The sequence below is a fragment of the Rhincodon typus genome, chromosome 4, assembly GCF_021869965.1.
Source record: "Rhincodon typus isolate 14 chromosome 4, sRhiTyp1.1, whole genome shotgun sequence".
Lineage (NCBI taxonomy): Eukaryota > Metazoa > Chordata > Chondrichthyes > Orectolobiformes > Rhincodontidae > Rhincodon > Rhincodon typus.
The window spans coordinates 117,966,401-117,984,200 of NC_063335.1; the positions used below are offsets into that span (position 1 = coordinate 117,966,401).

The 17,800-nt window shown below is 45.0% G+C and overlaps 1 protein-coding gene across 1 annotated transcript in view; it reads right to left on the reverse strand.

The window, feature by feature from the left end:
- Nucleotides 1-17,800, reverse strand: part of LOC109918703 (cadherin-2) — a 63,284-nt gene that overhangs the window by 32,567 nt on the left and 12,917 nt on the right. The window contains exons 4-8 of the mRNA XM_048596215.1: nt 16,193-16,348; nt 13,739-13,883; nt 11,699-11,871; nt 4,360-4,497; nt 2,314-2,499 (exon numbers count right to left, since the gene is read on the reverse strand). Coding sequence (XP_048452172.1) covers nt 2,314-2,499; nt 4,360-4,497; nt 11,699-11,871; nt 13,739-13,883; nt 16,193-16,348 — 798 coding nt within the window. The remainder of the gene's footprint in view (nt 1-2,313; nt 2,500-4,359; nt 4,498-11,698; nt 11,872-13,738; nt 13,884-16,192; nt 16,349-17,800) is intronic.

Below are 17,800 nucleotides of genomic sequence, written 5' to 3' on the forward strand. Positions count from 1 at the left end.
GACCTGCTGAGCTTTTCCAGCAACTTTGTTTTTGTTCCTGATTTACAGCATCCCCAGTTCTTTTGGTTTTTACAATGTAACTACAATAGCTGTTGAAACTTCGATTTTTGTTTTAGAAAGCCAAAAGTTACACGAAAGTGGCTCTATAAAGCGCTATAACCTCTCAAATTATAAACGAAGAGGTTAGAATCCAACAGATTGCTTTGGAAGTGTCTCCTGTCTGTAAACGAGAGCAGTAAATTTGAAACACAGCAAGATTCCAGTCAGGAAAGTAGAAAACTGACCAGTTAATCTGAGCCCGTTATGCCATTCACTACTTGCATCTATTGTATTAATTCCACTCATTAACTGAACTAATTGAATACTTTGGAAAAGATTACCAGCTTTACAGCTTACATTTAATCATCATTTGCATGAATTATACAACACAATTTAGAATTTCATTACAGATTTTTAAAAAAAAAAAACAATTATTGCAAAGCCTGTTCCGCCATCTACAAGGGACAAGTCAGGAGTGTGATGGAATACTCCCCACTTGCCTGGATGGGTGCAGCCCCAACAACACTCAAGAAGCTTGACACCATCCAGGACAAAGCAGCCGCTTGAATTGTACAGTGTAACTTTGACCACATTATTACTACACAACGTGGACAATGTACAAGGTGCAGAGCAGTAACTACAGCGTGGGAAAGGCAAGGTTTATATTCACGGAGTTCAAGAGACCAAGAACTGATTGAAACATATAAAATCCTGAGGCTCCTTCACAGAGGGATTGTGGAGATGAGGACAATACAACGGATGGCACAGTGGCTCAGTGGTCAGCACTGCTGCCTCACAGCGCCAGGGACCTGGGTTTGATTCCACCCTCGGGCGACTGTCTGTGTGAAGTTTGCACATTCTCCCCGTGTCTGCGTGGGTTTCGTCCGGGTGCTCCGGTTTCCTCCCACAGTCCAAAGATGTGCAGGTTAGGTGGACTGGCCGTGCTAAATTGCCCGTAGTGTCCAGGGATGTGTAGGCTAGGTGGGTTATAGGGGGATGGGTCTCGGTGGGATGTTCTGAAGGTCAGTGTGGACTTGTTGGGCCGAAGGGCCTGTTTCCACACTGTAGGGATTCTAAGATAATGATCTATGGAACCTCTTTATTCAAAAACGGAGTGAGAGAATAAACAGGCAACAGCTTAACATTGGCAGAAGTGAATCTACTGTCTGCAACTTTGTAGATGATACAAAAATAGGTGGAAAGGCAAGTGCTGAGGGTGACACAAACAAAAAACTTAGTCAGGTTATGAGAGTGGGCAATAACTTAGCAGACGGAGTATAATGTGGGTGACGAGAGATTATGCACTTTGGCAAGAAGAATTTAAATGGAGAAAGACTGCAGAAAGCTACAGCACAAAGTGACGTGAAGAATCAGAAATCTCTAGCATCCAAGGTCAGCGATAATAGGGAAGGGCAAATGTAATGTTGGCCTTTATTTCAAAGGGAATGGAATATAAAAGGTACAGATGCTTTGCTATAACTATACAAGGCACCAGTCAAACCACGCTAGAATACTGTGAACAGTTTTGGGCCCCTTATGCAAGCAGAGAGATACTGACATTGGACGCAGTCTAATTTATAAACGAAATTTCTTTAACCTATTATTTCTAAATCAGCCTGTTCACAGATGTTATTACACAACTCTGAGGCAGGTGGGACTTGAATCCAGGCCTCCTGGTCCAAAGTAGAGACTATACCACAAGAAGGCCCTTGCTTTTTGTTTATATAAAATTTATTATTTCACCAATTTTCCTGAACAAACTTTTCACAGATGCTAATACATGAGCAAGTGGGACTTGAACTCAGCCCTCTTGGCTCAGAGGTAGGGACACTTCCACTGCACCACAAGAGGGCCCCACATTTTCTTTCAAAATAATTTAAAAGTTTTGTTTTGATTTAACCTATTTTTCTAAACAACTTGTTCAGAAATATTATCACACACTTCTGGAGCAGGTCAGACTTGAACCTGGGTCTCTATAACCACTGCATGACAAAAGGACTCCCAGTATTTTTTTTTAAAATAAAGGGCTCAGTTGATGAGTTCCAGCTAGAACCAACAGAATTGATACCCATCGGGCTCCACAAGGAGATTAAGTTGTGATTCCCCAAGGGCTCCGTAGGGTTTAATCACAATTATCCGGTGATTTCCATCACTAACACCATTTTATAAAGTTGTTTGAAAAGCATTTAGAGATAGAACGCTGGATTTGGCAATGAGAACACATTGTTGGAACTGTTTTCTGTAGAATTCCAACAGAGAAGCAACATCACTAACCTTGACAACTGTTACCAGACCATCATTACTGATGGGGTCGGTTGGCACAGCAAAGTGTCCTGAAGGGTCTCCACTGGTTATCTTATAAACTGCAAACCAGGCTGCAGTGTGAGGGTGATCCTTATCCGTTACAGTCAGGTTTGAAACAATTACATCAACTCTATTTTCTGGTACTTCTCCATAGAACTACAAAGACAGAAATGATACAAGTTAAACCCCCCCCCGAAGTAATGAAGTAAGTATTTGTTTTAATTAACAATCAATATACATGTTATAAAAATTAATTTTTCAGATCCATTAACCTTTACTAGAATTCAGAGAATGCTTCTTTGAGAATAAATCTTTTGAATCAGACGACTTCACTTTTCCATCTGACTAGTCATTCACAAGCAAGTCACTATTTGAAGTCGAGTAATAAGGTTTGTTAAGCCACATTGGTTTAATAGGATTTATTCAGGATACAGTAACAACACTTTGGAATCTCAGAATTATCTCAGAATGAGGCAATTCAACCCATCGTGCCCGCACTGACTCTATTACCTAGCCCAGTTCTATCCCCGAGTGCCAATCTCTTGCCTTTTACCCATATCTCTGCATACCATTTCTGTCCAAATAACCATCTACTGTCCATTTCAAATGCCTCAATTGAACCTGCCTCTACTACATTTCCAGGTAATGCCTTCCAGAGCTTGCTGTGTAAAAAAAAAAGATATGCCTCACTTCACCCTCACTTTGTTTGCACACTTCCTTAAAAATTTATGCCCCTCTCATTCTTACTCCTTTTACCAACAGGAATGACCTGCGCTCCCCCCCTACTCCGCCCAATCTGTCCAGCTCATTCATGATTTTGAATTTCAACAAATGCAAGTTTCTTTCCCCTCAAACAAAGAGAAACTGATTTTAATTACTGTGCAACAGCTCAAAACGGCCTTGTCTTTGAACATAACGAACAGAAGCAGGAGTAGCCTATATAGCCCCCTTGAGCCTGCTCCCCTATTGGGTTTCTTCCGAAAAACAATGCTAATTTTCAAATCTCTCTCGATCTTCCAGAATCCATAACTCGCTCCTTGGAAACAATTGGTACTGTCTAGACCATAAGACAGAGGAGCAGAATTAGGCCTTTCGGCCCATCAAGTCTGCTCTGCCATTCAATCATGGCTTATGTTTCTCAACCCCATTCTCTTGCCTTAACCCATAACCCTTGATCCTTTAATAATCAAGAAGCTATCACTGTCTTAAAGACACTCGATGACTTGGCAATTATGTTCTATACAGTAACACTGGATTCCTGCATCAAAAACACCAGTTCTGGGATGATCCATGGAGATCATCTGGTTACATTAGCGATTAATTTCAGGATCCTTTCAGAGCACAATTTAATTCAGGTAATGCTTCAGGTACAACTCAGTGGAGAAACACCTTCTCAAGAAGTCATCAATCGCAAGTTATCTTAATTCAAACAAGCAACAGAGCACATAACCAGGGAACTCTCAAGTAACTTGTATATTCTCCAGGAAGGAAAACTTGCAAGTGGCAGGACACTTTTAAGTCAAGTGTCCTCAATAAGCTTCTTCAACAGAACAATAATCTCCATGCAATTAGCAGACAAGCCACGGTAGCACTGACAGCGCAAAAATCTATTCAGCTCCTTGTGTCTGTGTTACTCAACAGAGAGAAGCTTTCTACTGTAATCCTGTCTCCTTGATCCCCTGTTGGAGCCTTCCCTTTCAATCCTCATCAATTGCCTTTTATAACCAGCCTCTGCCTCAATTGCCAAAGCCTAACACGTTCTTTGTGTGCTCAAGAGAATATCAACTCCCAACCCCTCTTAGTGATAATCCAGACTTGATCGCACTTGTTATCAGTTGAAGAACCACAGACAATATTTTCACTGCCCACTCCCACTAATGCAGCCTTATATTCCAAGGACATTATCTACTCCTGAAGCAGACTCTGGACTCGATCCATCTAAGACAGAGACAGAGAGCACCAGAGCGACAGCCAGCGAAAACGTTTGTGAAGAAAGCAGGCAGGCTCAATGCTTACCGTGGCAGTGGTGAACTCTGGAGGGTTGTCGTTGACGTCGGTGACTTTAATGACCGCGGTTGCAGTGTTGGAGAGGCCGTATGTGGGGCTACCCTCCATATCGGTGGCCTGGATGATTAATGTGTACTGCGGAACTTTCTATCAAAGGAGCAGAACAGTGGGAGAGATGAGAAAAGAATTAAAGAGACAAGTGTAACTGTTAAAAACATAGAACGTAGAGCAGTACAGGACCTTCGGCCCACGATGTTGTGCCGACCTATTATCCTAACTCCTCATTAATCACGTAACAAACCCCCGGAAAATCCAGAACAGCAAACTGCTGGCCCGTCCCAATCACACAGAGCTCCGATTACAGTCACAACACTCCAGGGTGTGCAATATATGGAAGGATGTGCCATGCCAACCACCCAGTCAAATGGAGATTGCCAAATGGGGAACACACTGACAAATAATGGAGATTGGAGGAGGAGTATAGTGGGAGTATGTAAGGACCAGGAGGAGAGTGGGAACATCAAAAGGTATCATATTCTTTTTCGAATAGACAGTCCTGCATTTATCTCCCAGTGCAGCTCTCAATTTCATGTTGAGCAATCAAAATTGGATTTGTGCAATCCCATTAAAATGACAGAATGTTTAATGGCTTTTGGAAATCGCTGAACAGGTGCTGAAAATGTCAAACCTTCCTACAAAAGACAAGACAGTGTAAAACAATGACACCACCTTGCTCCCTGGGTTACCTGTATCGGAAATTCTAACTTCAGCGAACAGATGCACTTTACATAAACCTCCGCAGAGACTGAAAGGGGACCTCTGCAGAGAGTTCAATTCGATTAAGCAGAAATTCAAAACCATTGCTTTTTCCAAATGGAATGTTCAATAAATTCAAAAGGGACAAAAAAAAACACCACCACACACTCCCTTCATTGAACCCAGAGAAGAACAGGCAGGTTCAAGCACCGCGCTCTCGTACAGAGAGGTCTCGAGTTTCATCCTTTGTGCATTGATGAGGCTGCATTGCAGTGTTCCCAGGATAAATGGCGAGGTGGGCAGGGGTAAGATCAGTTGCAGACTCCTAGTTTGGCCTAAAGCCCAAAGGGTTTGGTGTTCATATCCAACAGCTGTTTCCTTCTCCAGTGAGACCTATTCAGGTGCACGTTGCTAGGAAACAGGCAGATCACTAACAGTGGGAATCTGGTGCGCGCACAGAGAAGCAAGTCTTTTTGGAAACACAACCCTCCCCCTCAACAGCAACGCAAGGAAACGGTCTCTCCGGTGCTACTAGTAAAGAAAGGAAAGCAGATCCAGCTGACTGGGTTTAGTCTCTCATATAGGCTGGCACTCCGATACATCATGGAATGCAGCTCTCCTCCCTCACTGAGCTACCACCCTCCCTCTACTTACTATAAGAGAGGGGACGTTAGCCATTTAGCCCATCGATTCTGCTCTGCCACACGAGATCACAGCTGATCTGGCAACCCTCAACCTCACTTTCCTGCCTTTCCCCCCCAAGAACCTTTAATTCCCCATCACTGATTAAAACTGTCTTGCTCAGCCTTGAATATACTGAATGACCCAGCCTCAACAGCCCTTTGCAGTAAAGAATTCCTTGGATTTACCCTCCTCAGAGAAGAAATTCCTCATCTCCATCTTAAATGGGTGACCCCTTACCCTGAGATGATACCCTCTGGTCCTAGACTCCCCCACAAGGGGAAACAACCTTTCCACATCTACCCTGTCAAATACCCTAAAAATCTTATATCTTTAAATAAGGTCACCTCTCATTCTTCTAAACTCCAAGGAGTACAGGCCCCAATCTACCCAAACTCTCATACAACAGTCCTGCCATACTGGGATGAGTTGAGTGAACCTTCTCTGGGCTGTGTCTAATTAATTAAGGTCAGACTAGCTGGAACACAGTGAGTTGATGTGTAGTTTCAGCCTCTCACATTGGTTAGTTACCACCTTACCATCCTCCTGAATGGTTTACTGGTGTAAGACGTATAGAACAGCAATACTATATTGGGTTCAGGAAAACCTTCTACAGCAATATTGTCCTAGCTCAAGGATGAAGAAGAGGCTCCTAGACATTGTTCTTGGGAAGTGGGGAGTGGGGGGATGGTGGGTGAAGGGATCGTGGTATTCTAAGGGCCAGGTTGAAAGGACAAGGACCGTTCATACACTAAATAGGGAAAAAGCCAACTTCTTCATCATGAAAACAGATTGAACCTGGTGTTTCACGAAGAGGTAGATGGCGTACAAACGAGGCATAAAACCACACAAGGGCAAACAAATTCAGAACAACAAAACAGATAGAGACCAACACGAGGAAGAGAAAAGCTGCTTACGATGTTGGCCGAGCAGACAGAAGAGACTGATATTGCAGGTTCACAGCGGGTTTGGAAAAAGGGGAGAAGAAAAGAGAGGGCATGAGAAGAAACCTGGCAGCTTACACAAAAGGGGAATCCCAAAGTTTTCAATGGGCTTATAAACAGTGGGACCAAAAGGGGGTTCGCACATGGAGGCTGAGGTGATACAGGAGTACTTTGTGTCTGTTGTTACAAAGTAATAGTGTGCTCCACAGGTCAGAGTGAGAAGAGGAAATTTTGTCACTAGGTTTTGAAACTGGTAAGGAGGTAGCATTGGGCTTGCTGCCCACATTTACATTTCATAAGGCACCAGGATCAGTTGAGATGCAAGCAGGAAATGGAGGGAGTGAAAGTGAAAGTGGACATTGTGGAACCATGGACTGCAACTTTCCAGTCGTCCTCAGACTCCAAGGGACTGGAGAGCTGCAAACTTTGCACTCTATTTACGAGCAACAGAGCACAGATAATCTGAGCAACTACAGTCCCATTAGTTGAGCCAGAAAGCTTCTTGCAATGATCACATGGGACAAAACTAACAATCGTTTGGACAAACGTAGAACTGTTACAAAAACCAGCACGGATGTGTTTCAGGCAAATTGTATTTAACTAACTTGCTGGAGGTCCTTTGAAGAGGCAGCAGGGAAGGCTGATGAGGGTAATGCAGTGAATGTGGAGTATGCAAGACTTCCAAAAAAAATGCTCAATACAGGACAGGCTTGTGGGCAAAGTAACAGGAACTGGAATAAAAGGCACTGCAGCATTATGGATAATATTTTCGAGCTGAGACAAGAGACTGAGTGGTGAAGGAATATAAATTAACATATTTACATGACATGAACATTATCGCAAAGGGCACAACTTCAAAATTTGTGGACAATGCAATACCTAGAATTTAATGCAGAGAAACGAGAGGGGGTTCTAACAGAGACATTATAAGTGCAGGAGCTGGGTGTATATGCGTACAAATCAGGACAGGTTGACAGAGTGGTTAATAAAGTATATTGCCTCCTGGGCCTTTTTAATGAACATCAAATGTGAATGAAACATTGGTTTAGCTTCAACAAGATTATTGCAGCAACTGGAAAACTGTGAGCAGTTTTGGGCCCTGTATCTAAGGAAATATAGACTGGCATTGCAGGCAGTCGAGAGAAGGTTCACTCGGCTGATCCCAGGTATGGAGGGTCTCTCTTATGAAAGTTTGAGTAAGTTGGGCCTGTACTCATTGGAGTTTAGAAAAATGAGAAGTGACCTTACTCAAACCTACAAGGTTTTTTGGGGCCTTGATAGGTTAGAAGTGGAAAGGTTGTTTCCCCTTGTGGGAGAGTCTAGGATCAGAGGGAATAATCTCAGAATAAGAATTTAAGACAGAGATGATGGAGGATTTCTCCTGAGGGGAGTGAATCTGTGGGATTCTTTACCACAGAGGGGATGTCAAGACTGGCCCATTATGTATATTCAAGGCTGAGAGAGACAGATTTTTAATCAGTGAGGGGAAATCGAGGGTTATGAGGGAAAGGCAAGAAAGTGGAGTTGGGGATTATCAAATCAGCCATGAATCTCACTGAATGGCAGAGCAAACTCGATGGGCTGAATGGCCTGCTTGTGTCTTATGGCCTTCTGGTTCTGGGCTTTGCATTTTGGAAAGACGTGAAAACACTGGAGAGGGTGCATTCACGAGAACAGTCCCAGGAATGAGTTACGTAGATAGATTGGAAAAACCGTGACGGCTTCAGTGGAGAATCACCTGGAAGCGGTGATGGGGATTCGACCGAGATCGTCAAAACCATGAGGGCTGTGGACAGCGTACATCAGGGGGGTCTGCTCCCACTGGTACAAAGAAGGTTTAAAAGGTAGTTGTTACAAGCCATGATAGCACAGAGTCAGAGCGTGGAATGTACTGCGGGTGGAGACAGATTCAAGCAAGGCCTTCCAGTGGGAACTGGATAATCATTTGGACAGGAAGAATGTGCAGATACTGACAGCTGACTTCTTTCCCATAATTAATTAATTCTTGCAATAGCAAACGGGATGGGACTGATCGCGGTTACCAGACCTCCCGTGAGACTAGCCATTATTTTTTCTAGATTTTTACTGAATTCTAATTCCACCACCTCCCATGGTGGGATTTGAACCGGTGTGCTCTGGGATTCAGGACGGCTAGGCCTAAGGACACTAACACTATTCCACTGCCGACCCGTGTTCAATCTCAAATGATCAAAGTTGAGTTCAATAAAAAAGAGTCTGGAATTAGTCTAATGTCGACACATTTGGTTCACTAATGCCCTTTGGAGAGGGGAAAACTGCCATCCTTACCTGGTCTGGCCTACATGTGACTCCAGACCCACAGCGATGTGGTTGATCTTAGCTGCCCTCTGGGCAGCTCTGTATGAATTAGAATTAAAAATTAATACATGCCAGGGGTTGGTACAAGCGCAGAAGTGACCCACATGCAGGAATGCATGAAGGATAGGACTTCATACAAATATCTGCACAGCAGTATAAATACCAATACAACAAAACCCTTATTATTATATCAGCTCGAGTATTGTGCAAAGGACCTAGTTCGCCTCAGCATCATAGACAACAAAAACTCTCTGTAATACCTGCCTTTCCTGTCATAAATGACAATACACCAGGGAAACCCAGCTCTTGTTTACAGCTTTCACACAGATACAAGAATTTAGCAGATTCAAAGTGGCTCACTAAAGGGAAGGGATAATATTTCAAGGGCCCTGTGTATTGATCTGCACTGACGGATGCAGTGATTAATATTTTAAAGATGCACAGGAACAGAAACCATCTCTGTCCAGTTCTGCCATTTAAATATTTACAGCCTGTTCCTCCCCATCACCACCTCTAGAAAAACAATTGCCTCTTGTATTTTTCATGTCACATCTCACTTATTTCTCGAGAGATAGAAACAATAAACAAGAGGTGTTAAATGCATATCAGACCTTGATTAGGCCACAGATAACAACTTCAGTCTCAGACACCAAATCGAAAATAAAAGGCACTGGAGAAGGTGGAATAAGTTTTATAAAAGCAAGACCAAACTGAAAGAATGGATGGGGGGCTGGGTCGGGAGACTCAGAATTTTATAGGTTTCTAACACGACTAGACAGGGTGAACACAGGAAGGATGTTCCCGATGGTGGGGGAGCCCAGAACCAGGGGTCACATTCTAAGGATACTGGGTCAGCCATTTAGGATTGAGCTGAGGAGAAATGTCTTCACCCAGAGAGTGGGAAGCCTGTGGCATTCTCTGCCACAGAAAGCGGTTGAGACCAAAACATTGAATATTTTCAAGAAGCAGTTAGATGCAGTTATTACAGCTAAAGGGATCAAAGGGTATGGGGAGAAAGTGAGAACAGGGGACTAAGCAGGACGATCAGCTTGATCATATTGAATGGTCGAGCAGGCTTGAAGGGCCAAATGGCCTACTTCTGCACCTATATCCTACGCATTTCCCAGGGAAACAGGGAGTCTTTCACCCCAGCAAAGAGAAGACTTTGATGAGACCTGATAGATGCTGCAAATTAATACTTTAGATACACTGCTTTCAAATTAATGCTGCAAGGATTAGTTTTGAGATCTCAGCTGGTCAAAATCTACATTCTTGTCTTAGTCGAGTGACTTAATGCAATATTACCTCAACTTACTGAGCAAACGTGCACAGAAAGCTGGATGTGAAAGAAATCTTTAAAGAGGGTGCAGAGAGGCTGCAAGGAATTGCAACAAAGGTTCACCAAACGCGATCCTGGGATAAAGGGATTGTCCGATGTGGACACTGTTTGTATTCTCCACAGTTGAGAAGATCAAGGGAGATTGCAATGAAGAATACAAAACCCTTACAGCGATCGACAGGGTGGAAGGAGACTGGAGGATCCATCTGTTTGGGGGATGCAGAACCAGGGGTTGGGTATTTAGGACCAAGATGAGGAAGAAGGTGAATCACTCTGAGAAGGTGAATCTTTAGAAACCCCTGCCTCAGACAGCTGTGGACGCTCGGATGTTTGGTAAGTTCAAGACAGAGATCAATAGATTTCCACAAAAACAAAGCGGCAAAGAGTGCAGGGCGATTGGATGAAAAGTGCCAGGTAATAGCCATCTCAAACAAATGATTGGCCCCTTGACAGTCAATGGTGTTACACCACTGAATATCACATGATCAACATCCACAGGGTTATCAGTGACCAGAAACTCGACTGGATTCGCCACATAAACTCAGTGGCTACAAGAGCAGGTCAGAGACTAGGAATACTGTAATGGGTACCTCACCTCCTGACTCCCCAGAGCCTGTCCCACCATCTACAAGCACAAGTCAGGAGTGTGATGGAATACTCCCCACTTGCCTGGATGGGTGCAGCCCCAACAACACTCAAGAAGCTTGACATCATCCAGGACAAAGCAGCCGCTTGATTGGCACCACATCCACAAACATTCACTCCCTCCACCACCGACGCTCAGTAGCAGCAGTGTGTACCATCTACAAGATGCACTGCAGAAATTCACCAAAGATCCTCAGACACCACCTTCCAAACCCATGACCACTTCCATCCAGAAGGACAAGGGCAGCAGATACATGGGAATGCCATCCCCTGCAAGTTCCCCTCTGAGCCACTCACCATCCTGACTTGGAAATATATCGCCGTTCCTTCACGGTCACTGAAATCCTGGAATTCCCTCCCTAAGGGCTTTGTAGGTCAACCCACAGCACATGGACTGTAGCAGTTCAAGAAGGCACCCCCACCTTCTCAAGGGGCAACTAGGGACAGGGAGTAAACGCTGACCCAGTGACACCCACATTCCAAGAATGGATATATGTAAAAATAAACTTTTCCTCACACTCAGCTCATCGAACAAAGCTGAGCTGCTGACTAAAGGTTTTAATTCAAGGGCAAGTGCAATGCAATAATGGTTTATTGACCGGGAAACAGTGTGAAAGCCAATGTTTGCTCCCGATGTATACGGTACCTCTCTGTCAAGGCCAGCTGCTACAGTGACGATATCGCCCGTCTGGTTATTGATTGTGAACATGTTTGGAGACGGGCTGTTTGGCATTTGAGACAGAATTTTATATCTCAACAAGCCATTGGCGGAATTAGGATCGTCAGCATCTACCGCAGTGACCGCCATCACAAACGTTCCTGAGGAGGAGAAAGGAAAGCTCAATCTTTGATCAAACAGTGAACAGCTCACATACAACTTGACACTTAAAATATGGACCACTGATTGGATCCACGTCAAAAGGATCTTACAAACACAACACACCTTCAGCGTCACTCCCCTTAGCCTCCTCTGGCCCCGAGGCCATTAGTTCCCCATCGAGCATCACGAGACTGACTTTAACGTGAATCGTACCTGACACGATGTCGCCGTTTTAGCTTGGCCTCTCGCAGAGTTGAAGCTGCTCTTGATGCTACACATTGACCCAAGTCTTTGGCTTTGAGCGTGTGCCAAGCAGGGTCCAGTATCCTCCCCACGTCCCATCCTGCCCCACCCCAACCATGCCAACAGACTGCTAATGCCCCTTCACTTCAAGGGTCTGGCCATGCTGCTAGGACCTGCCCAGGCACAATAAGGCAAGTGGAGAATGTGAATTCAATTAACTCAACAAACCCGAAGACCTGTACCAACAATGGTGACCCCCAAGATTGTCAGACAAAGCCATCGGGCTCGCCATTTTCCTTCCCTGAGGGACATCATACCCGGTTTGGCCCATACGTGACTCAAGTCCCATAGCAATATGGCGGATACCCAGCTTCCTTCTGTTAGTCCTGCACCACCCACCATAACCCCCTCCCCGACTCAGTTACATTTGCAAGGAAGGGGCAATCAATAGTGGTTTTGCCAGTGAACTCACCCCCCTCCCCCCACCCCCCTGTTATCACCTCAACGAACAACAACAAAAGAAAGGGCCCTATCCTGGTAGCTGGGGTAACACATGACCATTGAGTCAGAATTTTTACAGCACAGAAAGAGGCCCTTCAGCCCATCGTGTCCACACTTAATCAAACATCCACCTATCCTCGTCCAATTTCCCAGCACCTGGCCTGTACCCTCGTATACTCTGCCGTTGCAAGTGCTCATCTAAATACTTCTTAAAGGTGCCGAGAGTTCCTGCCTCCAACACCCTTTAGCCAGTGGCTCCCAGATATCCATCACCCTCTGGGTGAAAACAAAATTGTCACATCCCCCTCTAAACCTCCTGCCCCTTTCCCTTAAACAGGTGACCCCGTGGTCACTGGCCCCTTTACTCAGGAGGAGAGTTTTTCCCTTTTTACCCTATCCACTGCCCAGGTTTGGTCTCTCAGAGAAAAAAAACAATTACGTTGAGTTGAAATGGGAGGAAAGAATTCTAACAGACTGATTTTCAAAGTCTACCGTTGCTGCATTGATCAGATGATCGGTGTTACAAACCTGGCCTCCGAAATAAACAAGGGACGTGGCTTGAAATGTCATAAGACTCAAGGCTATGGGCCTTGTGCTGGAAAGGGAGGGGGGATTGGTGTAGATAGCGTAGCTTTGGCTGCCTCGATGGGCTGAAGGGCCTCCTCTGTTCTGTATGACTACAATTCTCAGACGGTGCCCCAGTAATAATGCTACTAGTAATCCAGAGACCCCAGGTCAATGCATGGGGGAAGGGCAGATGGTGGAGTTTTAATTCCGTTATTAAATCTGGAATTGAAAAACTAGTCTCAGTGACCGGGAACAGGAACTGACATGAACTGTTGTCAAAAACCCATCTGGTTCATTAGCGTCCCTTTAGAGAAGAAAATCTGCCATCTTTACCCAGTCTAGCCAACACGTAACTCCAGACCCACAGCAATGGGGTCGACTCCTAACTGCCCTCTGTAATGGCCCTAGCGAGACACTCAGCACAAGGACAATTCAGGACAGGCAATAAATGTGGGGCTTGCCACCAACACCATATAACAATAAAGACAGAAGTAGTCTCAGGCTACCAGAGGACGGTTGGTATCTTCTGCAACTAGGAATCTAACCATCTGTTACCTGGCTTCGATCCTTCTGGGACAGAACCATTCCACACTTGATGCAGAAACTCTGGCCGGTTATCGTTCATGTCAATGACGTTGATAACTATGTCAATTGGATTTTCCACTTGATTTCCATTCAGATCCACTGCGTGGGCTCGTAGCTATAAGACAAGAAGCACATCAATACAGCATCGAAACCAGTCGTGGGTAACCACAAGATTAACAACCCTTTCAAACATCAGGCTACATGTCACTACTTAAGCTTAAAGATTACTTTTTTCTCCATTCATTCTGTAGGATATGGGCATCACTGACTGGGCCCAGCTTTTATTACCCGTCCCTAGTTGCCCCTTGAGAAGGTGGGGGTGAGCTGCCTTCTTGAACCGCTGCAGCCCATGTGCTGTAGGTTGACCCAAAATGCCCTGAGGGAGGGAATTCCAGGATTGTGACCCAGTGATAGTGAAGGAACGGTGATATATTTCCAGGTCAGGACGGTGAGTGGCTTGGAGGGGAACTTGCAAGGGGTGGTGTTCCCATGTATCTGCTGCCCTTGTCCTTCTGGATGGAAGTGGTCATGGGTTTGGAAGGTGGTGTCTGAGGATCTTTGGTGAGTTTCTGCAGTGCATCTTGTAGATGGTACACACTGCTGCTACTGAGCGTCGGTGGTGGAGGGAGTGGGATGTTTGTGGATGTAGTGCCAATCAAGCGGCTGCTTTGTCCTGGATGGTGTCAAGTTTCTTGAATGTTGTTGGGGTTGCACTCATCCAGGCAAGTGGGGAGTATTCCATCACACTCCTGATTTGTAGATGGTGGACAGGCTTTGGGGAGTCAGGAGGTGAGTTACTTGCCACAGTATTCCTATCTTCTGGCCTGCTCTCGTAACCACTGTGTTTATGTGGGGAGTACAGTTGAGTTTCTGGTCTGAACCTGGTTAAAGCCTTTTCCACATTCTGGTCTTGTAGCATTTCCATTTGTTGCTTTATAGTACTTCCAAACGTTAAAACGTCACACAAATATATTTGATTTATAAGATACAAGACGACCATAGACAACACTCATTTGATCTCAGCTGGAGTTCTGGGTGCTACGTCACAGGAAAGATGTGAAAGTGTTGGAGAGCATACAGGAACGATTGTGTTGAGGGCAGATTGGTGAAGTTGGAAAAAAGATGGCTGAGAGGAGATTTGATATAGGGTTTCAGAACTTTGAGTGGGCTGGACAAAATTGATGGAAAGAAGGCGGTCTTTGCTCATAAAAGGAACAAGGACAAGAAGGTGCAGATTTAAAAAGCGATGTGCAAACGAAGCAAGGGTGACGGGAGAGAAAACTTTCTCACTCAGCAAATAGTTAGGGTCTGGAATGCACTGCCTGGGAAATGTGGCAGAGGCAGGTTCAATTGAGGCACTTGAGAGGGGCATTGGATGGTTATTTGGATGGAAATAGTGAGCAGGGAGATAGGGAAAAGGCAGGAGATTGGTACTAGGGGATAGAACCATGCAGTTGCGATGGGCCAAATGGCGGTCTCCTACTTAAATCACAGAATTGCTATAGCATCGTAGTTTTTAACTGCAAAGAAAAAAATTTCTCTACTTTAGTCAGAGAATTACTCAACTGATAATTGGAAATGGGTGGTGGGCATTTTCTCAGAAAAATTCAGATTTAGAAGAATGAGAAGGGATTTTACTGAAATGTCTGAGATCCTGAGGGGACATAACCAGGTAAATGCCTCTTGGGAGCTCCAAGAATGAGAGCACACAGTTTCCAAATAAAATTGCCCCCTTAAAGAGAGAAAGACAAAGAAATTTCTTCCACTCTGAGGGTTAGGAATCGAACAAATTCTCCTCCACAGGGGTAGTAGGAACTGCAGATGCTGGAGAATCCGAGACAACAAGGTGCAGGGCTGGATGAACACAGCAGGCCAAGCAGCATCATAGGAGCAGAGAGGCTGACGTTTCGGGCCTAGACCCTTCATCAGAAAAGGGGGAGGGGAAGGGGGTTTTGAAATAAATAGGGAGAGAGTGGGAGGCGGATAGAAGAGGGATAGAGGAGAGGATAGGTGGAGAGGAAACAAACAGGTCGAAGAGGCGGGGATGGGGCCAGGAAAGGTGAGTGTAGGTAGGGAGTTAGGAAGGGGATAGGTCAGTCCAGGGAGGACGGACAGGTCACAGAAAAACAAAGACAACAGGAGCAGGTCATTCAGCCTTCCCGAGCCTATCCTGTGATTCAGTACAATCATGGCTGATCCTTCAAATATTGACACTGTTCCCTTTTATAGGTTCCTGTTGAATCTGTTTTGCCAACCTTCCAGGCAGTGCTCCAGATCACAACTCCTCGTTGCGTATAATTATTATTTCTCCATCCCCTCTCTGCCAATTATCTGTCTGTTCCCTCTCGTTAACAACTCTCCTGCCAGTAGAGACAGCTTCCGCCCTGGTAAAAAATGCTTTGCGTTCGCGACGCAGTAACTTACGTGGTACGAAGCTCTCTGTTCACGATCCAGAGGTTTTGTCACAACGAGCTGACCGGAGATAGGATTAATGCTGAAGATTCCAGCTGGTGGTTGATCTGCCCCTGGCCCCGTGACACTGTAGCGTAGCGAACGGTTTTTATCACGGTCAGAGCGGATCTGTAAATCCGAAGGAAAGGAAAGTCATGCATTACCAAAAGACAACAAAAAGGTGTAATTGTGCACAGGCTCTTGTATCCTTCAATGGGGAGGTGACAGTCTAGCGATAATACCACTAGGCGGTCAATCCAGAGATCCAGGAAACGTTCTGGGGGACCTGGGTTCGAATCCTGTCATGTAGATGGTGGACTATGAATTCAATAAAAATCTGATGGCTGTGTCATGGAACCACTGTCAATCACTGGGGGAAAATTCCATATGGTTCACCAATACCCTTTAGGGAAGGAAATCTGCCATCTTTACCCGGTCTGGCCTATGTGCCTCCAGACCCATAGTAATGAGGGTGATTCATAAATGCCCTCTGGGCAATTAGAGACAGGCAATAAATGTTCAATGACGAACACATCCTAGAAATGAATATTCCCAGTGCCAGGAAACTCTTAGTGCACTCCCAGTGTTCCTCATTCCAAAGGGTGGAGAATGTTTGGGATTGAGATTGGAAGCTCAATCATCCAGCAGGTTCTGCTGAGAGATGGATAAGATTTCTGGGTGACACTCGATGACGCGAGGTGACGTGGTGATGGTGAGAAATGGCAGACAGGTAGATGATCAGGCCGAATGCGTTTGAGTGGTGGAGCTGGCTCGATGGACCAAATGACCTACACTCGCTCCTATGTGTAACGTCCCTATCATATAGGGAACACAGCAAGATCCCACAACTCACAAATCACGGTGTCCAGATTTGGCTGACGGTTAAATATGGGCCTGGATATACAAGAAACACCACCTTCAAAAATGTGCCATGCAATCTTTTAAACCCATTCCAGTGTGAAGACGGAGTTGATTAACTCAGTGTCTGTTAAACAGCTCTTCTGACTCCCTCAGCACAGGGATCGGGCTGGAATTTGGGCTCAGCGGGTCCTGAACCCATAGTCTTCCAACATGGACACTGGTGTTAGGCAACACCAATAAAAAGGAACAATCTTTGCTAAGGCAAAAAATACCCAGCTGGGGTGGTCATTAGCTACAGCATCTCTGAATGCGCATGTCCCTTCAGGAGGTTTTGTTTTAATTTAAATATTCCACCTATGACTAGGAGGTGGTTTTACTTTTAATGAATTATCTGCGAATGGCAAGGTTGCCAGGAAATTCTTGGAAGGGAAACAAGGTGAAAGGAGAAAGATTTAAAAGGGACCTGAGGGGCAACTTTTTCCACACAGAGGATGGTGCATACACAGAATGAGCTGCCAGAGGAAGTGGTAGATGCAGGTGCGGTTACAATTACAACATTTAAAAGACATTTGGACAGGTACATGAATAGGAAATGTTTAGAGGGATATGGGCCAAATGCAGGCAAATGGGACTAGTTTAGAGATAGACTGCCAATGCTGGATAACAAGGTGTAGAGCTGGAGGAACACAGCAGGCCAGGCAGCATCAGAGGAGCAGGAAA